Source organism: Enhydra lutris, unplaced genomic scaffold, assembly GCF_002288905.1.
Source record: "Enhydra lutris kenyoni isolate GAN:26980312 unplaced genomic scaffold, ASM228890v2 scaffoldscaffold35, whole genome shotgun sequence".
NCBI lineage: Eukaryota > Metazoa > Chordata > Mammalia > Carnivora > Mustelidae > Enhydra > Enhydra lutris.
Genome location: NW_019154119.1, coordinates 22,280,557 through 22,303,388, shown reverse-complemented (window position 1 = coordinate 22,303,388; position 22,832 = coordinate 22,280,557). Strand labels below are relative to the sequence as shown.

The 22,832-nt window shown below is 55.9% G+C and overlaps 1 protein-coding gene across 3 annotated transcripts in view; it reads right to left on the bottom strand.

Annotated features, from left to right (window-relative positions):
* LOC111154049 (myelin transcription factor 1 like) overlaps positions 1-22,832 on the bottom strand; it is a 128,428-nt gene that overhangs the window by 67,200 nt on the left and 38,396 nt on the right. For 2 of the 3 annotated variants that reach the window (XM_022513404.1, XM_022513405.1), the window contains exons 5-8: positions 14,191-15,159; positions 9,641-9,775; positions 5,176-5,266; positions 3,490-3,597 (exon numbers count right to left, since the gene is read on the bottom strand). In XM_022513404.1, the coding sequence (XP_022369112.1) occupies positions 3,490-3,597; positions 5,176-5,266; positions 9,641-9,775; positions 14,191-15,159 (1,303 nt within the window). Of the gene's footprint in view, positions 1-3,489; positions 3,598-5,175; positions 5,267-9,640; positions 9,776-14,184; positions 15,160-22,832 lie in introns of all 3 variants that reach the window. The other variant, XM_022513403.1, reaches the window with a different exon arrangement.

The window sequence follows — 22,832 nt, the reverse complement described above, 5'->3', positions numbered from 1 at the left end:
AGAAAAACTCACAGGGATGTGGGCTGACCCCAAACAAGATGACATGTGCCTGGCTGGACACGAAAACGGAAAACAAAGAGGCACCCGCAGGCCCGTGTTTTCACGCGAGGCCGCCCGGCCGTCCCCACTCCAGAGGGCAGCACGGAAACGAGGAGCCCTCGCTCACCACACGCGTCGCGCTTCTGCCTCGCTGTGCGTGCGAGTGCCAGCGTGTCCCCGCGTGCACCTCTACGGGAAGGATTTCTGTGGTGTTTGGGGAAGTGACTTGAGACTTACAAGCGGTGTGTGCGGGGGTCCCTTTGCTTCCCTCAAGCTACGGCTTTCCCGAATCACCAACACACTCATTCCGCTTTCATTTATTCAGCCTTTCTTGTCAAGGTGACGGGTGCTGTGCTGAGTCGCCAAGGCCTGCTATCTGAGGCACTTGCCCGGGGAGCCCGTGGAGGCCCAGGGAGGCAGAGGCCCGAGCCCTGCCTTCAGAAAGCACGCGGCATGGGACATGGGGGAAGTAAGCTGGGCGGGTGGACAGAGCGTCCAGGCGGAGAGCCAAGGGAATAAAACCACAGAAGCGAGACACGGGCGCGCTGACAGCATCTCTGGAGACTCACAGGAGTCTGGTGACCTGGGACCGGTTGGGTGGGCGGTCTGCTCTGCCCCGCGGGCAAGGCCCGAGGGTTTGGGCTGGGGAGGGCACGATCCCCAAGCCTTCAGAAGGTTAGGAGCAGCTCAGAAGGAGCAGGACCTGGAGCAGAGGCCTTGGTGACAAGCTGGTCCTTGGGGATGGGCAGAAGTTGTCCCGGAGGTCTGCCCGCTGCGGCCAGGGAGTAGAAAACCAGAAATCCAATAGGATTGGAAGCACAGACGTCTTCCTGTTGCACGATCTGCTCGGAGACTTTTCAACTCCTAGTTAAATGAGTGTGGATTTATTTATTTGTTTATTTTTTAAAGATTTAAAAAAATTTTTACATTTGATTTGAGAGAGCGAGCGAGCGAGCGCACATGAGTGGGGGTGGGGCTGAGGCAGAGGAGAAGCAGGCCACCCGCTGAGCAGAGAACCCCCCACCTCCCCGCACAATGCAGGGCTCGATCCCAGGACCCTAGCTAGGTTCATGACCTGAGCTGACAGCAGACGCTTTCCTGACTGAGCCCACTGGGTGCCCCACGAGTGCAGATTTAAATGATCTTCTCTTTGCTCCCTTCGTGTCTCCCTTCCTGCCCGCTGAGTGAGTGTGCCCGTGTGGAGACGCTGTGGGGACTGTCCACACGGAGACCAGGTCCTCCAGGCCTTGCTCACGCCGTGGACACGGGTGCCTGAGTGGTGCCCCGGGAGCTGGGGATCACGAGGACACCCCGGAGACAAGGCCGTGGTTGGCATGGCCGCTTCCCTTTGCGCCCTGTCCCACTGCCTCGCCATGCCCAGCTAGAGGCACGGAAGGGATATCGTTCATAGGTGCACGTGGGCCCGCATGCATGTGTTCCATTATTGTTGCTGTGGTTCTCCACGGCTCTGGCCTCTGGAAAGGGACCCGTGGCCAAGCAGCCACAGAAACATGGTCGGAGCTGCTGCTTCCGGCTGTGCATCAGTGTGAGGCTCGTGTCTGGGGTGCTGTTCACAGTCTGCGGCCCCCAAGGCGGCATCTCCCGCCTGATGCCCGGTCACCCAACAGGAGGGTCCCCAGGAAGGACGGGCTCAGGGCTCGTCCCAGCTCTGGAGTCTGGCTAGAGGCGGCAGATGTGGACGGAAGCCCCAAGCCTCGGTCCCTCTCTACCTGTCCTCAGTTCTCTTGGCTGGCAGCCGTTCCTTCTCAGACGGACGGAGCCCCGGCGGGGGGCTCCCACCTCCCAGTAACAAATGTGATCTTTTGGGAGGTGAGTGCCAAGTGCTCACAGGGGCACATGAGATGGCTAGCACCCCCACACAGAAAAATCTAGAAAAACACACACCAACATTTATTGAGGGTTTATCTCTAAATAGTACACTTATAAGTGGTTTTCATTTTCTTGTTTTTGTTTATTTAAGTATTTCTCATTTTCCATAAAAATTTTAACTTTTCAGAGCACCTGGGCAGCTCAGTAGGTGAAGTGTCTGCCTGTGGCTCAGGCCATGATCCCAGGGTCCTGGGATGGAGCCCCATGTCAGGGTCCCTGCTCAGCGGGGGGCCTGTGTCTCCCTCTGCCGCTCCCCCTGCTCATGTTCTCTCTCTCTGCCAAATAAATAAAGTCTTACAAAAAAGATTTTAAGTTTTCTATTGAAGGATAAAAGGGTGTATAGCCACTGGTAAGATCCTTTCAGAAAACTAAACTAGCGCACAACGAAACCAAGCAGATGTTCAAACCAGTTAAATACTGACTTTTCCCAAGAGATTTACCCTGAAGAGCTCCCGTACTGCAAACAGTGTGTGGGTGTGCATGTGTGTGCGCGCTCCCTGTTCCGTCTGCGACCGGAGCCATGGCGCCGCCTCTGAGGGGCGACCTGCTCCCCCCTCCCAGAGGTGGGCAGCCCTGCAGCCCACAGGACACCCTGGGAAGACCTGGGACCGTGTCTGTACCACCGTGTCCACTGAGGAGTCTGGACGACGGCTGCGCAGCCTGGGGTGTGAAGGGGGCCAGTGGAGATGAGAGTTGACAGGCAGGATCTGGGATGGGGGGCTTCTCCCTCCTCCCCCTCCCAGAAGCCTCCCTTCCTACACTGAAACCTGGGTTGGACCAGGAGATCTTGAGGTCTTCCCACGACAGTCCGTGACTGAACTGGTTCAGGTAAGTCACTCGGCTGCCCTTCCCCCGGCTCCTGCTCATAACCCCATGGGGTGTCTGGGGACAGAGGGGCTGGCCCCTGGGGGGGGGCTCCCCCACAGAGAAAAGCTCTGACCATCCTGCGCCGCAATGCCTGGAGGCAGGCGGGTTCTCCATCCTGGGCTCCAAGTTAAACTAGGATGATTCTGGGCATCTCATGAAGGTGGAAAGCGCCCCGCTTCCATCTAGCAGACCCAGAGCAAGGAAACACCTTCCCAGCCGGAAAGAACCAGAAACACGTCGTCTACTCTCATTTAAAGACTCCCAGTGGGTGGACAGAGTCCCAGAGAGCAAGGTGGCCCCCACCTCACACAGGCCCTGCAGACCTGGGGGGCTTGGCTCTTACAACTGAGCCACCGACACTTGCGTTCCTGCCCCCGCGTGAGACTGCCCGCCTCCCCCTGCTTCCCCCCCAGACCCCCAACCCCCAGTCCCCCAAACCCCCTAGCCCCCCAGAACTCCCAGCCCCCACCCTCTAGCACCCCTAGCCCTCTAGCCTGCCAGCACCCAGCCCCCCAGCCCCCCAGCCCCCAGCATCCCAACCTCCCAGTGCCCCCAAACCCTAGCCCCCCAGAACCCTCAGGCCCCCAGCCCTCAAGCGCCCCAGCTCTCCAGCCCCCCAGTGCCCCCAGTGCCCCAGGTGCTGGGTGTCAGGTACGTGTGGATCTCACGGCAGGACCGGCCGGCATCTGGTACCTTAGCACTCGATCTGAGGCCTGGTTGGACTTGGACACATCACAGCTCTGGTGTTTTTCCTGGGCCTTTGCCAGTTTCTCTGCAGCAGCAATGGGACATCCGGAGAGGCTGCGAGGACAGAGCACAGAGTGAGTCGACCCCTCCCATGGCTCTGCGGCCCACGGCCCGGTCGCCCCCTCTCTGCCTCTCCTTTGGTCAGCACCAGAGCACCCCAAGCAGCTTCCCACACCTGCCCTGGGCATTCCTGAGGGGCTGGCTAGGACAGGGAGAAATGACCATGGTTGTGCTGTGTGTGACTTCCCAAGGGGTCTCCAGAGGATGGCCCTGACGGCCGTCCGTGTGTGAAGCACACTCAGCCCTTGCCAGCCACAGCGAGCCCAGTTCTGTGTCCCTCAGGAGGACACGAGCGAGTGGAAATTACAGACACAGACTCCACCCCAGGATGCTTCTGCAGAGAAGGATGAGCCGCGGGGGTGGGACGAGCTGCTGAAAAGCCCCGGAACGGCAGCTCACGGACTGGTGTGAAGGGGAGCTCTCAGCTGACCATGGGTGCGCCACTGACCCAGGCGCTGGGGCTTCTCAGCCCCCTGCTCGCCCACATCCTCCCCGGGCGAAAGCAGAGTGCTCTCTAGGACCACTCAGAAGTGTTGTTTTGGAACTAAATCTCTATGGGACAGACAGCGTGCGGGCTCCCTGGCATGGCCTTTCTTCTTCCTGAAGTCACGGTGTCTACTCTCCGCGCGTCTGCACAGAGCTGTACGTACGTACGGATGCATACGCCACGAGCGCATCACGTCTCATGGACATGGGAAGCCCAGGACTGATGAGCGAGCGGAGACTAACACCGTTTCGAACCAGGCTCGGCGCAGCCTTACCACTCCGCAGATCGCGCCTTTCTCCTGCAGGCTAAGGACAGACTGCCTCTGATGGGCACAGGGTTGCGATTTGTTTCATTATGAATTTAACACAAGTAACCAAATTTACCCGACAGCCGGGCAAAAAATAAGATGAAACTCCTAACAGTTTCCTTCATTTAGGATATAGTTTTGCATGAGCATTCGAGGCCAGAAGCAGAGGCCATAAGACCCATCCCAACAGATCCGTCCAGCTACTGGTGAAGAAGTGTTTGATACGATCTGAGTTTCGTGAGCAGCTTAGTAGAAGTCAGGATAGGAGGGAAGAGAACTGGAATTGTCCAGAGCAAAAGTATGATTCCAAGCAAGCCCATTTACCTGGCTCATGGTCATGCCAAACGTTCCCCAACGAGCACTTTGGGCCTCTGCTAGTATTTTGGTCATGTCCACACCGATGACTGGGGTCTCGGCAGAGTTTCAGGGGTGACCAAGTTAGGTCCCAGACCATCCAGTCTTCGTGCCTTGTAACCCCTCCCTGTACAAGGTGCACAGCTCGGCTCCTCCCCGCCCCTGGACGCGAACTGAGTGTTCCCCGTGGAGGACGCCTCCTGGGGGATGCGGGACGAGTGGGTGGGACAAGTGAAAACAATCCACTCTGTGGAAAGGGGTCTCAGAGTTTGCCTTCCCCATGCACGATGCCCTCCCAGACAGTGGCCTGTCTCCCGGGGCAGGACGGGGAGGTGTGCAGGGCACACTCCCTCCGGAGGCTGGTGGGGGGGGGCTGTCAGGGAACGTCCCGCAGCGGCCTGGGGCACAGGAGCGCTTTGCTTACCTTCGGTGCGAGTTCCTGTTGCTATTTACATGCCCTCGCCCCGTGCAGCCCGGAGTGGGGCACTTGAGAACATTCTCATGCATGGCAAGAACTTGACAGGGAGAGGCAGAGAAGACAGCCCAGCATTAAAACATAGAAATGGTCTGAATACAAGAATATGCAATCATTTTAACAAAGGCTGGGTTAGTTTACAACGGACAGTCCTACACACATTTGTGAGGGACATGGTCAGGAAGCACACGTAGGAGGAAGGTTGTCTCAACCTCAGTATCACTGGCATGCAAAGCAGGGCGCACTGCGTGGGGGCTGCAGAGGTCGTGAACGTGGTAGCCGACTCGCTCCTGAGGGGGCAGGGAAGCAGGGCCTCCCCACAGCTCCCACGCATCGGCACCGAATATCAGTTACCATGTAACAGCACGTAGATGGTAATTTTTAAAACATGCCTGCGTTCTAGAAACACACGTATGATGACAGCACAGTGGTCATGGGTGAATAGAGACTCCCAAACCCGATTTTTAAACAAAACGAAGTAAATAGCGACTTCTCATCTGGGAATCAAATATTCTGTTATTCTGCCAGCGGGATAAGCTGCAAGAGTAAGTGTTATGTCGTGTTCCCTGTGAAGTCATCACAGGGATACCAGGGGGCGGGGTGCTGCAGGGGAGGAGGCAACCAGTCTGTTGCCAGGAGACAGTATTTGAGTTTACACGGGGCGGTAACTGGCCTGGACAGTTTGCATGTCCTCTCCTAATGGGTCCTCAGTGAGCAGCTGCTGCTCTGGGGGAGCTGGAGGGGGGTGACAGGTGCTAGAGGGAAGCCACTAGGATAGGACCCCAGCCCTGAGCCCCATATGACTGTCCACATCATGGCAGCAAGACCTGGAGGAGCTTTCCCTGCCAGCGAGGTTTACGTCACAGCAGGACCATGAAGAACAAAGTCTGCCCAACTGGTTATGTGTTCTGTATGATTCTCCTCCTTCTCTAGAGCAATTTCTGTCTTCCCTGAAGTCTGCATGCTGTCCCCATCAGGGGCTGTCCTCCGTCCTGTCCTGGTCCTTACAGACTGGCTACGTTCTGGATTCTTTAGTCTTGTAGCTCCTGTGTTATCCTGTCAATGTTCGGTGAGCACTGAGGGAACAAGGGCGAGCCAGCCTTTGGCTCGCTGTGTGTCGGGGGCTGCTGGAGGGGGTGTCAGGAGGCCTCCTTCCCGGGCGACCTGGCCCCGGGCCCTGCCTGCTCACCTCCCCCACCGTCTCCCATGCAAGGTTTCATCCTGTGCTCCCACCTGGCCTTCACTCTCCCTTCCGGGGTCCAGATTCACCTACGTCGTTCTTGATTCTGCACGATTTTCCCAACTTCCTGTTACAACATCACATAAACCCTTCCCATGACACAGCATCCCTCTCAGATCAGCATGCCTTTCCTTTCCATTCATGCTACACTTTTCGAAATAAAGTCTTCCCTGGAGAGAGCAGAAGCTTCTGCGCCCGGCCATGGCGTGGACCCCAAGCAGACGGCTGCTGTCTGTCCCACTGAGCGGAGATGCGGACTCCTTCCCGGGCTGGCATCAGCGGGGCCGTGACTGAGCCCGGCTCTGCCATCCTGCGGCTGCGCTCTGCCCCTGTCCCTCAGTCCCCTGATGTCCTCAGAGCTCTACTGCAGCGGTGGTTCCTGTGCCCCCCCCACACAGAGCAGTCAGTGACCCCTGATGCCATCCCCCCGGACTTCTTCCTCATGCCTCCCCACGTGGGCCGGACCTTTCTAGAACAGCCTCTGCTCCCTCTTCTCGGCTGTGTGTTCTATGTGCTCCTGTCCCAAACTCCCATGGTAGGGCTTTGCTCGTGCTTCATGCCTCCTCTCCAAGCGAGGCCATCCCCAGTTCCTGCAACCCGGCTGAGAAAGCCGACCCCGGGAGTCGCTGGGCAGCCGACCTCTGTGGACCCCGGACCCCCCTGCCGCCCCCCGTCTGTGGGAGCACCACACACACTGCCCGCCAGCCCGGAACAGTCCGGGCCATCCTGTCTTCTGCTAGTGGGGCCCCGCTTCTCCATCACTACATCAGTCAGCAGAGCTGGGTCCTCACGGCCACCAGGTGGGATTCTCCGGGTCACCTCCCGCCCCTCCCTCTCTCCTCTCTCTCCTCCTTCATGCCTGCCTGTGTCTGGAGCATGTCTTGAACTCATCCCAGACTTTCCATCCCTAGCCACTGTCTCCGACACGCCTGGCGTCCTGTGTGGCTGACCACGGCAGCCTCCGGACAAGCCGCGGACCACTCCTCTCTCCCTCAGGACCCCAGCTCAGTGCGACCCAGGGAAGCCTGCAGGTCCCTTGGGAAGCCTGATGGCTCAGGTGGGAGTCACCCACTGGGGAGCCCCTCCCACCGTGGTCCCCTTCTGTCTTGAGTGCATGGCCCCTCTTGGCAGCACCGGGAGCCCTTGGGGGCCAGAACCCCATCCTGTCCAGTGGTGTGTCATCCGTGTTTCTAGGGCAGCATGCTGCAAACTGACTACCAGACTGCCTTCACCTGGGCAGAGAGGAGGACTGGCGGAGGCTGGCCCAGAAAAAAATGGAAAAAAATCTAAAGTCTAAAAAAAAGGTACCCCCCCCCCGAGGATTCTAATTTTTTCTCTTTGTAAATTCTTATGGTACTGTAAAGAACTACATGTAAGTATTTAGAAACGGCTTTCTGTAGATGCTCTGGAGGGCGGTCTCAAGATTGGTGTGGAGGGGCTCACCTGGTGAGCCCGGGTGCGGTCTGACCCCCGTCTGTGGGAGCACAGCCCCTGTTTCTACTAGTTCGACTGTGAAAATAAGGAGTCGGGAGAATTCCCCAGCCAGGGAAAGGAACTGATTTTCTACTTGGGAGGCCCATCCAGAAAAATGGCATCAGGCAGGTCTGCCTAAGAGGTCAGCGATGGTCCTCATGCTGCGCGCACGGAGGGCCCGAGGCCCAGCTAGGGTCTCGGCCCGTGCGGCCCGACTCGGGAGCAGCGAAGCCAGGCCCTGGCAGACGCACAGGCTGGGGCCTCCGGCAGGCGGGGAGTGCCATCTCAACTCCGCTCTCTGCTCGGGCAAGTCCGTGCCTGCCCACAGGGGTGCGTCTTCAGTTTGCCAGGCACCGAGCTGACCCCCGGGAAGAGAGGGGGAGGCCATCTGCTCCCCGCTCTCCTCGTGGGGGGACCGGGGCTGATGGCACCCGGCGGGGCATGTGGGGAGTGAGGGAGGCTGAGTGTGCTGGTGCATGTGAGCGGCCGCCCAGAAGGCGCTCGGGCACGGAAGCTGCTGCGTTCACACGACGTCCGCTCCTTGCTCATGTAACACACGGGCCCGGCCACGCACTCGGATGCGCTCCTGCACACTCACAAGGCAGTTCCCAGAAGCGCGGGCTCCTTATTCTCAGCAGCCCTCCGAAAACCTGGAGGCACGAGCGCTTCTAAAAATATTTCATCTGAAAATGTTCAGCTAAGCCTGTTTCGGAGCCTCGACTGCTGCCAGGGACTTCTTTGTTCTGACAGATTTGTGCCTCAAGAACTCCAAAGTGAGCCGTTTACATGGGACGACCCCCAGAACTCCTCTCAACAAGGACCTCCCCAGGTCGTCCTGCTGCGTCCCAGCCAAACTACTCCATGTTGCCTTCCAGAATACTGTGTCTCAGGTCACAGGAACATCCGTGACACACCTCAGGCTCCGAATCAGGACCTTAGACTCATCGGGTTGCTTCTGAACATGTGCCTTTCCCCTGAGCAACCAGTACGGCCCTATTTAAATGGCAAACTTCGTGTGCGGAGGAGAAGATAGACAAGAGACGTGGACATCCTTTCAGTTCCAAAATAAGTGTAGCTGTGTTCACCGAAAATTGTGCGTTCTCAGAACCTAATTAAGGGAAGGCGTCTGATCTACACCCACTGATTTACACTGAGGTTTGCTTGTGTGGAAATGTGGGGACAGCCGTGGCCCGAAACAGACTTTACAAGCGAAATGCAGTAAAATGCACCTATCAACACCGGCTCTTCCTCACGGAAGTCAGGCCGACGGGCGAGAGGACCTTCCTCTCAGGGATTCGCGGGGCCCCAGCTCTGCAGGGGGCGGGGGTAGAGACTATCTGAATCCTCTTGTGTGGTTTGTGAGAGACGAGGGGACAAGTGACTTGTCCGAGGTCCCCAGCAAGTCAGAAATGGAAGCAGGATGGAGCCCAGCCCATCTACTAGGGAGCCCTGCTGCGGGAAGCGGCGCTGAGTGTGTGCGGCGGTGGGGGTGGGGTGGAGGGCGTCGGGGTGGGCGGTCGTCCTGGGCCATCGGCGGGAGGGGCGCGGACAGCCCCTGCCAGCCGGTGTGGACGAGAAGGGGCAGGGAGACGAGGACCGAGGTTGGGCTGCACTGACACGGAATGACAGAGGCACGTGGCTGACGCAGACAGAGCCGCGGGTGTGCGCGGCCCCACGGGCATTGGCGGAACACGGACTTACTTTCCGGAGGGACCCTATCTTTGTGCGGGCATCCGGACAGACTGCGGTGATGTGGGTAAAGCCCAGTTACGTGGCCGGTTCCATCACACCCCGGGGTGGGACACTTGCTCTCTTTCTTTTCTGCTCTCGAGGGATCTAAAAGTGACAACAGTTGTCAACAGAATGAATCTTTTACCGGTCGGAGACAAAGGAGGTTCATTAACAACCCGAGACAAAGGAGGTTCATTAACAACCCGAAGAAACCTCGATAAATAAAGAAGAAAAACAGGGGTCAGGGGACAGGCTGTGACATAGACTTGAGCAGGTACTTCTTTGGTTTTGGGTGATTTTTTTTACCTTAAACAGAGTAATCATGAATCACAAAATACTTTACTTTCTTTGCTGGTGGGAGGAAAGAAAGGCTATTCCTACCTTAGCTCCTGAATAATTGTTTTCCCGTGTGTTACATGACAAGCTGTGTTGCTCAAAGAAATCAACATAAATAACGATGAGACAGTGACCTTCTCAGAGAGCAAAACCACTTGGTGATCCTCCACAATCGCTCTGTGAAACTCAGCCGGGGGCACAAGGCTGTGGGAATGGTCGGCCGTGCCTGTCTGCCTCCCCGAGAGCTCCCGGCATGGACGCTCTCGGATGTACAGTTTTGCCGCTACTGGAGGTTGTCACCTCGCAACACTGCTCCATCGCACACACAGATTCAGAAATTTTTCTGAAAATAAGCTGAACTCTTAGAAGGCACTGTAAGCAAATGACCAGAATGGTGGAAATCCCTCTCAACAGGGGAGATGGGCAAAAAAATAAATAAATAAATAAAATAAAATAAAATAAAATAAAAATAAAATAAAAAATTAAAAAAAAAAATCAGAAGCAGCTGGAGCAACCATTCGTGTTGGTTTCTTCATCTGTCCGGGAACCAGAGGAAGGACTGACAACGCTCTGCATGCATGTGCCGAACTAAGGGGTGAGGGCTGCAGACGGCCCCACTGGCTCTCTGCAGCACTGGCCGAGGAAGGAACAGAGCAGACTTTTGGTCAGACTTTTGGTTGAATGCCAAGTGCCAGAAGGGCAAGCTATCCCTGGTAAAATTACTTCTATATCCGGAATGGACCGCAGCTCTTCAATGCGCAGAAAGTAGCTCCAGAAGGTATTTCTGCGATAAAGCTCGGACTGGGCAGGGACACAGGTGGGCGGCGCACTATTTTTGAGTCAGTTTTTGAAGACCAGTTGCACAGATCGCCAGTAAGCAGTGATCAGGCTGGTTTGGGGGAGGGAGGGTCGCTTCACATCTCCTCAGTGGGTAACACTTCCCTATTGATGTCTCCTTAACCAGCCAGTTGTGACCCCAAGAAAGTGTGCATTTGGCTCCAGCTCTTGGAACTCTTACGGACTTTCTTCTTAAGTCACACATGTGAACTTGGAATGGACAAAGGGCTCACAGGACTATAGAAGCAATTTTATGTTTATATAAAAAAAACTCACCCCCTTTTCTTTTTTTAGCTAGTATTTTATTCTAGGTTAATCTAGTTTTCAGGTCCTGAGTCTGTGAATTATGGCCATGCGTGAGGGGCAGACTGGATGCAGCTGTGGGAGCCCCAAAGGCAGCCTGGGATTCTGTCGTGGCCACTCATTCTAAATGTCTCACCGGAGTTTCTCTTACACACACCATCAAAAAGCCTAGCATTTTATTGTCTTTTGGGTAGTTTCACCAGAATATTAGTATGATTTAATTAATGTAAATATAAAATAGTAAGTGCACAGTAACAGTTTTACAGGAAACTATTTGTTATTGAAGACCACAAGCAAATGTAAATAGTGTTTAAAAGGTAAAACAGAAGAAAAAACAGAAAACCTAAATTGTAACTATTCTTCATGTGAAATGACTCTCTTTCCTTAGTACACTTACAGCTTCCTAAAAGTTACATTGTATCATGGATGTCGGAAGTGTTCTGAAGCTGAGTGCAGATCTGTATAGAGACAAGTGGCTCAAATAATTGCAGTTTTGGAGGACACAAGGGTATAATCTCCTCTCGATGCCGCTGGCCGCTGCCATCCCCTCCCCCGCATGCTGATTTCCGGAAATCCCAATTCACCTTGAAGGCAAACATTCAAGCAAACACAAAACAACCAAGCAAGCAAACAGAGCAGCAATTCAACTGAACCTCCCCCACCCCCCCGCAAGAACGCCTAGAAAAAAAAACTTGTGCGCTGGATTTCACTTGCTCCCCTTCCTCCCTTTCCAGTGGGTGCTCCAGGAGAAGAAGGACAGAGGAGTTTCACGAGGAACTTCTTTTGCTTTAGCTCAAGATTTTGGAAAGATTGCTCATTTATAATTTAACCATTCTGCGCAGATGGTATGTCAATAAGAATTTGTACAATTTTACAACAACGAAGCTCGAAATGAGGATTATTGATATGCTTTGTGGTTGTAGGAACTGTCCGTTGACCTTGTTGGTAAAATGTCACATTATCTATCTATCTATCTATCTATCTATCTATCTATCTATCTATCATCTATATTTTTAAGCAAGGAGGGCATTAATCTCCTTGCCCCACTCTGGTATCCCTGCTTGGTTTGATTTAATTGGCTCTGACCATACCTATCGATATGCTGAGAAAAGACCTGGGAATGAGCTGGGACGCCACACGAAATGGAGGAAGAAATCTACAGAAACGGGTACAGTCAGGAATGGATGCTTCTGACTCATTCGGAAAGTCCAAACCCCAGCCCTTCCCCCATTTCAGGGAAAAGCACATCTCAGGTTTTGTTGCTCTTCCCTCCCCCGCCCCATGTACTGAAGGGAAGCAAGCGGTTTCAATTGCATTCCTTGCAAGAACCAAAATAAAACAAAATAACAGTAACAAAGCAAAATGAGTGAGAACCTACAGGAAGCTGCAGGGTGCGAGCAACCGCAGGAGGCGAGGACGCCAGGGCCGCACAGGGTCTGCGACACCCAGCGAGCCCGCACGTTCCCAAGTACAGTGCCACCTTCCTCGCTGCCGCTCTGCCACCCGCGAGAGAGGACACTAGTTCTTCCTAAAAAGGTGTAATTCCTCCACGATCCTCAACTACCCAGCTGCAGAGTTCTGACACATCACACCGCAGTTACGGACACCCGAGCTGTTTCACAGGCTTTCCTGCACCCCAGGCAAGAGGGACGGGTGGGCTAGAATCTGCTGCTTTTAAGAAACGACCCCGTCCTGATACGCCGCCCCGCCTGGGGGTGTCCCTTCACCTCCCGAGACGGCGGTCAGTGCTCAAGCCCCCGCCCAGTCAAGCCCCCGACGGGCCTCTGGCCGAGGTCCGTCTGCCGCTGGGTTCTGGTTACCATGATGCCGTAGGACCAATGCGTACACATTGAGAGGAGACTACACACCCCGGTCACAACGCAAGAAACAGCTTCTCTGATTGCTGGAGGTTTCTATGGCAACTGATTGTCAAACCAAAGTCCTGAACCTCATCATCAGATCCACAGTGAGGAAGCTCAGTCTTTAGAAGGAGTAGGAAGCAACAGAAAACAGAAGATCTTTTTTGGTACTAATAGGGAGGGATTTAAGGAATTACCAGTTTCATTTTTGAAACTGTTTCTGACTTGTCCTTATGGCCGGGACACGGACAATCTCCAGAGTCGCCGACAGCTTGTGTCACGTGTGGACATGGTCCTTACTGCCCACGCGGGGCTCAAATACCACTCATGTGGTGTAAGTTCATCCGCTTCGGAGAGGCACGGACTCTACACGTGCATGTCGTGTGTGTTGAAATACAAAGAGATATGCAAATATGGGCCCCTCCGTTTCATAAGGGAGAATCTGCTAAAAGTCTCCTTTGGGGTGATTCTGAATGTTTTAACATAAAGTACGTGCCATGACTCTTTCCACAATGGGATGGAATCAGTGAGCGGGAATGAAGAGACTAAAGAAATCGCTATTGATCTCGGCTCGGACCCGCCACGCCTGACGTAGCGAACGGCCGCCACTACTTACTCTCTTACAATAATTGACGTGCATCATTGCCCTTGCCCTATGCTATCGGTCATTCTGCTACTGTTCAGTTTCTACCAGGGATGTTTTCTGTGGGGGTTTTCATCAATAACCATCATTTGGTGATCATTTTATAAATCATGATGCCACTGACCCAACCCAATATATACAGCACGTGTTTCATCCCTGACTGGCTACCTGCTGGGTGAGCCCTTGACCCTCCACACGGACTGTGGCTCGTGTGTGAGAACACAGGCTTGTGCTACTGTTTCCTATCACAGGACGTGCCCGTGCGCTAGCCCGGTCTCTCCAAGGCAAGCGTCTCCTGCTGAAGTAACGGGTGACTCGTCTGCTCTGGTCATCGCACAGTGAGCTGCTCTGTGCATTTCCCAGACAAATATTGTATTGGCTTCCCAGAAACACCAGCTGTAATGCTGTCAGTAACCCTAAGAGATGTGCATTCGTGACATGAGCGAGTGTGATGCCCACGTCCCTGGCGGACCATCACCATCTTTCACCCTAGCTCCTACGTTCATGAGGCAACTTACGTTAGGTAGAAATATTACCTTTACCATAGTATGGCTTTTTGACATGGCTGTCACCGGACTTAGGCTTCCTCTCCTCCCCGGGAAGCGGTCTCGGCGACTGCTCCTCATACGACCGCACATTGTCCCGCCTTCCAGCCTCCATCGCCATCTTGTCCCTCATGGCCTTCGCTCTCTCTGTTTCCAAAGCGATGGCCTTCTCCAAGAGGGTGAGGTTTCCCTTGGTCATGTCAAACACCTCCTCGGACCTGTCTGAGTTCACGGAGGTGGTGTCGTCGTCTCGTTCGTGGTACCCGTCCTCCTTTGCACAGCTGGAGAAAGTTCTAGACCTGGGGCTCAGCTGCTCCTCGAGCCGCATCAGGTTCATCATGTCGGAGTAGTTCCTGTCCGGCGTCCTGCCCGCGAAGTCGTCCTCTTGCCGGACGTGCTGGCGGACGTTCATGTTCTGCGGCTGGCCCCGGTCCTGCGGGTTCGTCTCGCTCAGTTTCCGCGCCAGGTCGAAGCACTGGTTCCTGAGACACTCCAGGCTGCTCAGACATACCTCCTCGTCGCTCTCCTCCACCATCTTGTCCACGAGCCCGTTGTTCACGGGCTTGCCCAGCATCACGTAGTTCATGTTCCTGCCATCCTGCTGCGACAGGGAGTCTGCGTACGCTCTGTCGCCGAGGCTCTCCGAGAGCACCACCCCGTGGCCCTGGGCCAGCAGCTTCAGCGAGTCCACCGTCTCCCTCACCACGTCGCTGTCCAGGTCCAGGCTCAGCTCGCTCTTCCGGCCCAGGGTCTCGTTCCGGTCGCTGCCGTCCTCCAGGCTGGTGGAGGTGCTGCTGTTCATCTCCGACTCCGTCCTGGCACGGTAGGCCGCGTCCTCGGCGATCTTGCCAAGGTTCAGCAAGGACTTGGCCACCAGCTCGTCGTAATTGTCGTACTCCTCATTGTTGTTGTCGTCCTTCTCCGTGTCCTGCATTATTCGACTATTGTGACAGCTCACTGGATGGTCTTCTGCAAAGAAGGTAAAAAAAAAGGGACAAAAAAGAAAAGAAAAGGAAAAAGTGGCTAGAACTTGAAGTTAGTTGCAACAGCACGGAAAGCAAGTCAATGCACGTCCGACCCGGCTCACTGCACGCGAGGGACTTAGGTCCACGGGCAGATCAGCTGGCAGTGCGGCACCGAGGGCGCGGAGGCCGCCCCGCCCGGGAGGCCACAGGAAGCACTTGCTACAAACTATCAGTTTCCTTAGTTACTCTGAAACAAACCAGCGTGTGTGGGAAAGATAATTTTAAAATATTAGTTTTTCATTCTAAATTTTACAAGTGACTTTTGTTTTCTATCGGCTTTATTTGTTTGCAGCCCAAGCAGATGCGTGATAATGGCACTCGTCCTATTACCAGGCTCTCTGAGGGTTCACGAACTTCAGTCGACAACAACTCTTAAACAGATGTTCGCAGCAATTCCTTTTAAATTGGGTTTTTCCCAGAGATGCCCAGGCAGCGCCGTGGAAGGCCTCGGGCTTATGCAGTGAGCCCTCCACCTCCACGGGGCCTTCAGTACCAGAAGCACATGTCTGGGCCGAATTCAGCTCTTCTGAATGTTCTCCCTTACAGACAACCCACGGTCCACAGTGAAGCAGCGGGAACGCACAGGAGGAGGTTAGAGCTACCTCTAACCCACAGTGGCTCCCGCGTGTGCATCTCGGGTTTGAGAGAGACAGAGGGAAGAGTGTGCAGTGACCAAGTGCCAGCGAAGGGCAGGCCTGGGGTCGGGGGCACACCTGGGGGCCATTCGCAGCCGCGGTTAGGGACCCCGGCACCCTGGCATTTGCCTGCCTCCCAGCCTCGGGAGCAGGCAGAAACACTGTATGATGAGCATTATGTCCAATCACAGAAAAAGATTAGGACAACTTGCTAAAACACCGTCATGTTAAAAATTACACAAAGACCCTATGTTTCACCCAAAACTATTCTGTTTCATGCTCAGGGAATATTCGGGACATGTGTCTCTCTCCGGGCGTGGCTGCTTCATGGATATTCCAAATGCAGGTACTAAACCGTGGGCTCCAAGACGCCCCCTCCCCCAGCCCTCGGACTGGGTTTGGTTAACCCCACGCCATGGCCACATCCACGTCTTGTTTCTGTGATTAAAAAAAAACGAGGAAGAAGCGCTCTGGTCTATGAACTTGCCGACGGAATGAGCTGTGCTGACTGGCACCTGGTACCTGTTCACTGACGGCAGAGTCAGCGTCCCTGGGGCCTCCGCAAGGGGTGGCAGGCTGTTCCCTCAGGAGAGGCATTGGTTGGTAAACGAGGTTTGGGCGCCCACACGTCAATAAAATTCTGGCTGCCCCCACAGCAAATCAGCACATTCTTAGGATCTAACACATCTAAGTGTCGCCAAGTCAGGTTTGCCGTATCTTACAGAGCCTCGCTAGTTGTATGGAACAAATACTCTCTCCTTTCTCGATAATTCCTACGCATCGCTTTCTTTAGTATAAAGACACGCGTGTTCCCAGAGAGCAGCAAAAGAAAGAAACCCGACCTGGAGAGCGCCATTGGAAATACGGGAGACGTGTCTGAGCGGAAGGCAGACCGTGTCCTTGGCCAAGGCTTCGAGGTTTCAAGAGCTGAAGGCAATCCGGTTCTACGGAATTCCTGAAGGTATGAAAGTCACACTGTCCTCTCAGTTTACACACTTGGATTTTTATATTCATGGGCTGTGATTAGAGGAGCAGCCCCTGGGGGCCGGCCACGCCCCCGCTGCTCCATGACGGGTGACTCAGAGTCCGGCACCGCCGTGCCTGCAAGGAACCAACCACGACGGGAACGTGAACGTACGTTTGGAAACACAGAAGCACAAGCAACATCCTGGGAGATTCTGCAAGATGCGTCAGAGAAGAAATCGCCATCAGGCAACATGTGTTATTTTTATGATTTTCTCTTAACTTCCTCTTGTGAAACACGACTTATCCTCTTGGAGAGCTCAGGAAGGAGAAGATGCGTGGAGGAGGGAACAGGAAACGAACGCCCGTGTCCCCTCCTGGCTCCTGCTAGAACCGAGAAGCGGAACGTGGCAGCGGCCCCCCATTTACGAAGCTCTTCCCCTCCTACCACATTCTACTTTTAGGTAATTTCAGTTCGTTCTCCACAGCCTCAATCCTGGGGTTATCTTCAGTTCACTTGTCCCAAATAAGGACTGGTTTTTGCTGTATTTCTGAGCTTGTGACAGTCCCCCGGCCCCAGCGTGCCACCCAGGGAAGGAGCAGCCTTCTCCTTTCTGGGCCCTGGGCTCCTGGTCCGCCCCCTCTCGATTCCCAGCTGCCCGGCCCCCCAGAGACACAGCAGCCATGACCAGCAGCCTTGCCACCCCACAGGGGGAGGCCGAGAAGCCTCTGGGGGTAAGCAGGGCAGCGCCGCTGTCTCCGACGGGCCTCCCAGCTTTGGGTGGCGACGGGGCGGGGGCGAGAGCCGAGTTCACCCCCCGCTGTTGCAGGCATCAAGCCAAGATCGACCTGGAGCGTAGGAGTGCGCGCCGGACGGCCCAGGTCACTCCTCAGCTGGGGCTCGGGGCTCTGGGGGCCTGGACCTCTTGGGGAATGTGTGCAGGGACTGGGAGGGTGCGCCCGGTGAAGGCCCCGCAGGGGGAAGCGCCCTGCACGCATGCTGGCTGAGCACACCACTGGGGCTGAGCCCATGGCGCAGGGGCCGGGCACAAGAGCCCATGTGGGAACAGTCTAGGGAGCCGTGGAATGCCTGGTGACACAGCCCGCCCAAGGTGTGGCTCTTCCTCCAGACCCCCTCACTGCATGTCGTCTGTGGCTGTGCGGCCGCCCCTGGTAAAAGTGGGAATGGTGGGTGGAACCGTGCTGGTGGCCAGAACTCCTTGCAGGTTAATGGAATTTCTCAAGTCACTGGCATTGAACTATTTGAAAACCTATGTGAAAGCTCCTCAAGATGTGGGCCGCTGGAGGGTGACTGTCAGTCCTCCCGGCCACAGGCAGGCTCTAAACAGCCACCACGCACCAGCCTCCCCCAGGGACCAACATCACCTGCGGTGAGCATTGGGAATTCTACCTCTGGCTGTGGGTTTCTGGGCAACGTACCCTCTGCTTCTTTGTCCGTCGCGCCGGGGCTCGTACTGCCGTGGGTCACCTGCGGGAGTGGGCGTGAAGCATGGGCCAGACTCATCTCTGCGGCTCAGGGGCCAAAACTGGGGCCCCAACATGCCGCAGATGAACACACCGCCGCGAGGACTTCAGGACTCAGCTGGGCTCCTTCCTCATGTGCCCAGTGCGCCACCAGGGAAGGGGCACTGATGAAAACAGTGTCGCTTCACGTGATACGGAAGACCGTGACTGTTTAGATAGGGTTAGGGGAAGAGACCCAAGAATCCCAGTGTTCTCTCTGTGGTTTTCCGTTGGAAGCCTGAGCCCTGCAAGACCAGGGTGACAGACATGAGGAGCCGCTGGCCGGCCGGGGCCCCGGGGCCCGCCCTGCGGCGGAGTCACGGAGTTTGGACGTTGAGGTGGAGCGTGTAGTCCGGGCCCTACAGGCAGAGGCCGCTCAGCGGACGGGCCCACAGGCCCTTTCGGTGTCTCCGTTAACTTTCAGAAACGTCGTGCGTGTGAATTTCCTCTCCCTTGAGTCAGACGGTTTCAATTTATCCTCAACCATTACCATTAGGAAACCCAAAAAACAGTTTAAACAAAAATCATGCAGGATTTCTCCACCTTCACGACGTCAGTCTGACATGCACAGAACTCGGGGGATGACGACGTTATGAGGACAAACACTGGCTTTTTCATATGTTTGTCCCTAAATAATAGGTCCGAGACGCAAACCTGGATTCTTCCCGTGCCCAGTCTGGACTGTTGCCGTGGCTCTCTCCGGCCTTTCAAATGAGCCGTGGGCGGGAAAAGCACAACCGATCCGAAACCAAAACAAGCACGAGGAAGAAACCGCAGAAGGACCATCAGAAAGAAGAGACACAGGAAGGGCTGAGCCGCTCACAGGTCACAGGCCGTGGGGTCCAGCAGCCCCCAACGGGTGCGTGCAATGAAGTGTCCTTGTGGCACAGGACGACACTATTACATGGGTTTCTTGTTGATGACAGAACTAACCGGCGATCAGAACTTATATCTGACTTGGGAACAGAGAAGTGTGGTAGAATCTTAGATCGCAATGCCTCTACGCCCTGCAGGGAAGAGAAGTAGTGGCCATCACCGCTCCCCGGGAAGCGCAGGGCGTCCAGCAGGGGGTCGGCTGGCAGCTCGGCTCAGGGCAGCCCCGAGGCATGTGACTGTCCTGAACCAGGGGTGGGAGCACCACCCGCGCCCTCTCAGAGCAACAGAGCCCAGGGATTACGCTGCTGCTGACCAGCGAGAGGGAGGCTGTCCAGGATTCTGTGCAGCTCTGTGTCCCTCTGGGCAGCAGCTGGTCGGTACAGTCCTCACAACTAGACCAGAGGCTCCTTCTAGATTCTTCCCAGCCAGACCTTTGTTCTTCGTAGCACACGGTTCCTACCTTCCGTGTTGGTGTGGGTGGTCTGAGCATGTCGTTAGGACACCGGCCACGGGAGCTGGTGTAGATTGTGAGCTTAGCCTGTCAACTCCCGGGGCCTGACCAGGGGAGTTTTGGTCACTCAGATGCGCAGAGGAGGTAGGAAATGAGGGGGTCCTGGCCTCACTTCAACAGACCACTGAACTCACAACGCTGTGTCCCTAGAAAGCATGAGGGAATCGAGCAGGTAGGGAGGTGGGAAGGGAGTGGACACCCCGAGGTGAGGCTGTGCAGGGGGGCTGGGGAGGGTCTCGGGGCGGACAGAGACCACCTCTCCACTCTGCTGACAATGACCTTCCCCTTCCACGTCACCCCTGCAGCTGGCCTGCTTCCTGAGCCCAGGTAGAGGGACGTGAGCTCCAGCCCCTCTGCCTGTTTCCTTGTCCATACCCCAGATGTGCTTTAGGACAGATGTGGTGTCCTTCCATCTGAGGTAGAAGACAAGTGTCCCACCCGTCCAGGTGCTGGTTTGTGCAACAGCCTCTTCCCCCAGCGATGAGCACTGGGGCCCCGGCTCCCTCCCTGAGGTCTCGATCCTGATCCTGACAAAGACGGGGAGGGGCAGAACCCCAGGGCCTCTCAGCGACTTAAGCCCCTTATTGAGCAAGAAAGGAAGGAGAGTTGCTGACCTGAGAGGGGGAGGCAGGACTGTCACACACCTTCGGCTGGAAGACCCCACCTCACATTTCCTAATCAGGGTCCAATGGACAATGTCGTTTGTCTTATTTTCAGTTTTAGGGGAACTCTCAGACGAGGTCTGCCCGTATCTGCCATCTCAGCAGTGGCTTCTCGGTTGTGGACGGCTGAAATTATCCAGGCGGAGACGCGTGCCATGACCCTTGTCAGCGCGAGTACAGAAAGACGCCTGTGCCTTCCAGAGCCCAGCGGCCGTTCCCAGCGTCATTCTCTTAGGCTCACAGAGAGTCAGTGCGGGAAAGAGTCTTATCGAGGCTTCGCATTCGAAGAGCTGTGGGGCCGTTGGCGTCCGGTGCCCTGGAGGGTATAAGTCCCGCAGCCCGGTCGCCCGGGCTTCCCATGCCCTCACAACGCTCACCCCACCTCCAGAACTTGCAGATCTTCTGGGGACTCAAACTGGGCTGACCTCAAAGACGGGTTATCCAGGAGATACAAAGGTCCGAGAAAGGAAGGCCTGTCCCCGCTTCCAGGAGGAGACACTAGGTCCCCATGCTTCCGTGAGGGTGTAGGTGAGCCGGGTTGGGGAGCCTCGGCCGAGACACCCAGTGGGACGGCAGCCCGACTCCCAAGGAGCCTCCGGCTCCCGGACTTGAAGGGAAACAGTTTTTTCGGGGGGGGGGGGGGGGGGCACTGAGTTTGCGGAGCGACGGCGGATGCTCCCTAAGTGCACATCTAGTGGGAGCTCTGACCCCGAGTGTTCTCCACCCGTTAGCACAGATCGCGGGAGCACAGGGCTGGCTCTCCAGGCCGCCCCAGGGGCCCCAGGAAGGGCCGTCTACTCTTCCAGAACTAATTTGTCTCTCATTTATCCACAGAGGCAGGCACGGTCTGATTCTCCTTGGGCTTGTTTTCTCCTTTCTCTTCCAAATACAGGCCGCTTCTCTACCACAGTGGCTCGTCTGAGCCCCACAGCTCCACGCCCTCCCTCTGCACAGGAACAGGGTCCCCTGCACCGCACCCCTCCCCTGCCCGCTCTGGCCACCCTGGCTGTGTGACGCACCGGGCACAGGTCCACAGGCTGTGCTGGCGGCTGCGCGAGCATGAGGACGTGTCCAAATTCTGTTCGCACCAATAAAATACTCAGAATCTCTTTGAACTGAATGTTTTTTTTTTTTAAAGATTTTATTCATTTATTTGTCAGAGAGAGAGAGGGAGAGAGAGCAAGCACAGGCAGACAGAATGGCAGGCAGAGGCAGAGGGAGAAGCAGGCTCCCCGATGAGCAAGGAGCCCGATGTGGGACTCGATCCCAGGACGCCGGGATCATGACCCAAGCTGAAGGCAGCTGCTTAACCAACTGAGCCACCCAGGCGTCCCAGAACTGAATGTTTAAAATGAGCGATGGAGGACGTTTGGGTGGCCGAGTCGATGAAGCGTCCAAGTCTTCATTTCTGCTCAGGTCATGATCCCGGGGTCATGGATCAAGCCCTGTGTTGGGCTCTGTGCTGAGCACAGTCTGCTGGAGACTCCTGCCCTCTGCCCCCTCCCCCACTCTCTTACTCTCTCTCTAAAAATAAATAACTAAATAAAAGGAAATCAAATAAAATGAGTGAATGAAATCTGCCATATGATTCCCAATTGATTATGAAAAATTATGTGGAATTAGCTGAATTTTGCCTTTAATTAAGGAAAGTAGAGAGTGCCTGCCCGAAGTAACTGCCCGCGCTGGTGAAGGGAGCAGGGGATGCCCGGGCCAAGGTGGGACTCGGGTGACTGGCCGCCTGCGGGCACACTCGTTCCCGTCGTGCGGAGGGCTCACGGGCCACTGCGGGGAGCCCTCCGTCTGCAGGGCTCTCTGTGGGGAGAAGGTGGCCATGGCTCTGGGTGTCTCACTCTCGCGGAGCTCCCTGGGGAGAACCGCTCCACAATCCCAGAAAGAGAGAGCTGCGAGACGGCCTCCGTCCTGGCTGGCCTCACGCTCATCCTCCCCGGGGCGCTGCAGGTGTGGGAGGCACAGAAGCAGGACAGACACACAGAGCGACCGCCGGGGGATGGGCTCAGCCTCCTTGGGGTTCAGTGCCTTCCGGGGTGCCGTCCTGCTGGGTCCTCTGGTTCCACCCATGCTGGCTTCGTCCTGCTCAGTGCTGAGCGAGGAGATGACCTCGGTGAACGAATGCCATCACCCAAAATGCGTACTTCCAGCCCTTTCCTGTGAACCCTGCGTTTTCCTTCTGTGCCTGCTCCTGGGCTTCCGCCTCGTTCCCTTGGACGTCTGTGCCTCGAGTGGCTCGCCTGCTTGTTGGCCCCGGGGGCTGTGCACTGGTCTGGCCGGCTCCCGCCGGGGCGTCCGTGGTGCCTTCCGTCTCTGCTGCCCGTCTGCCCCACGCAGCACGAAGAGGCGCTCCCTGCACCCGCTGGGTCGTGCCAGCTGCCTTCCCGCTCAGCTCGCACGCACGATCCCTTCGATACAGGCGCAGGCTCCCCGA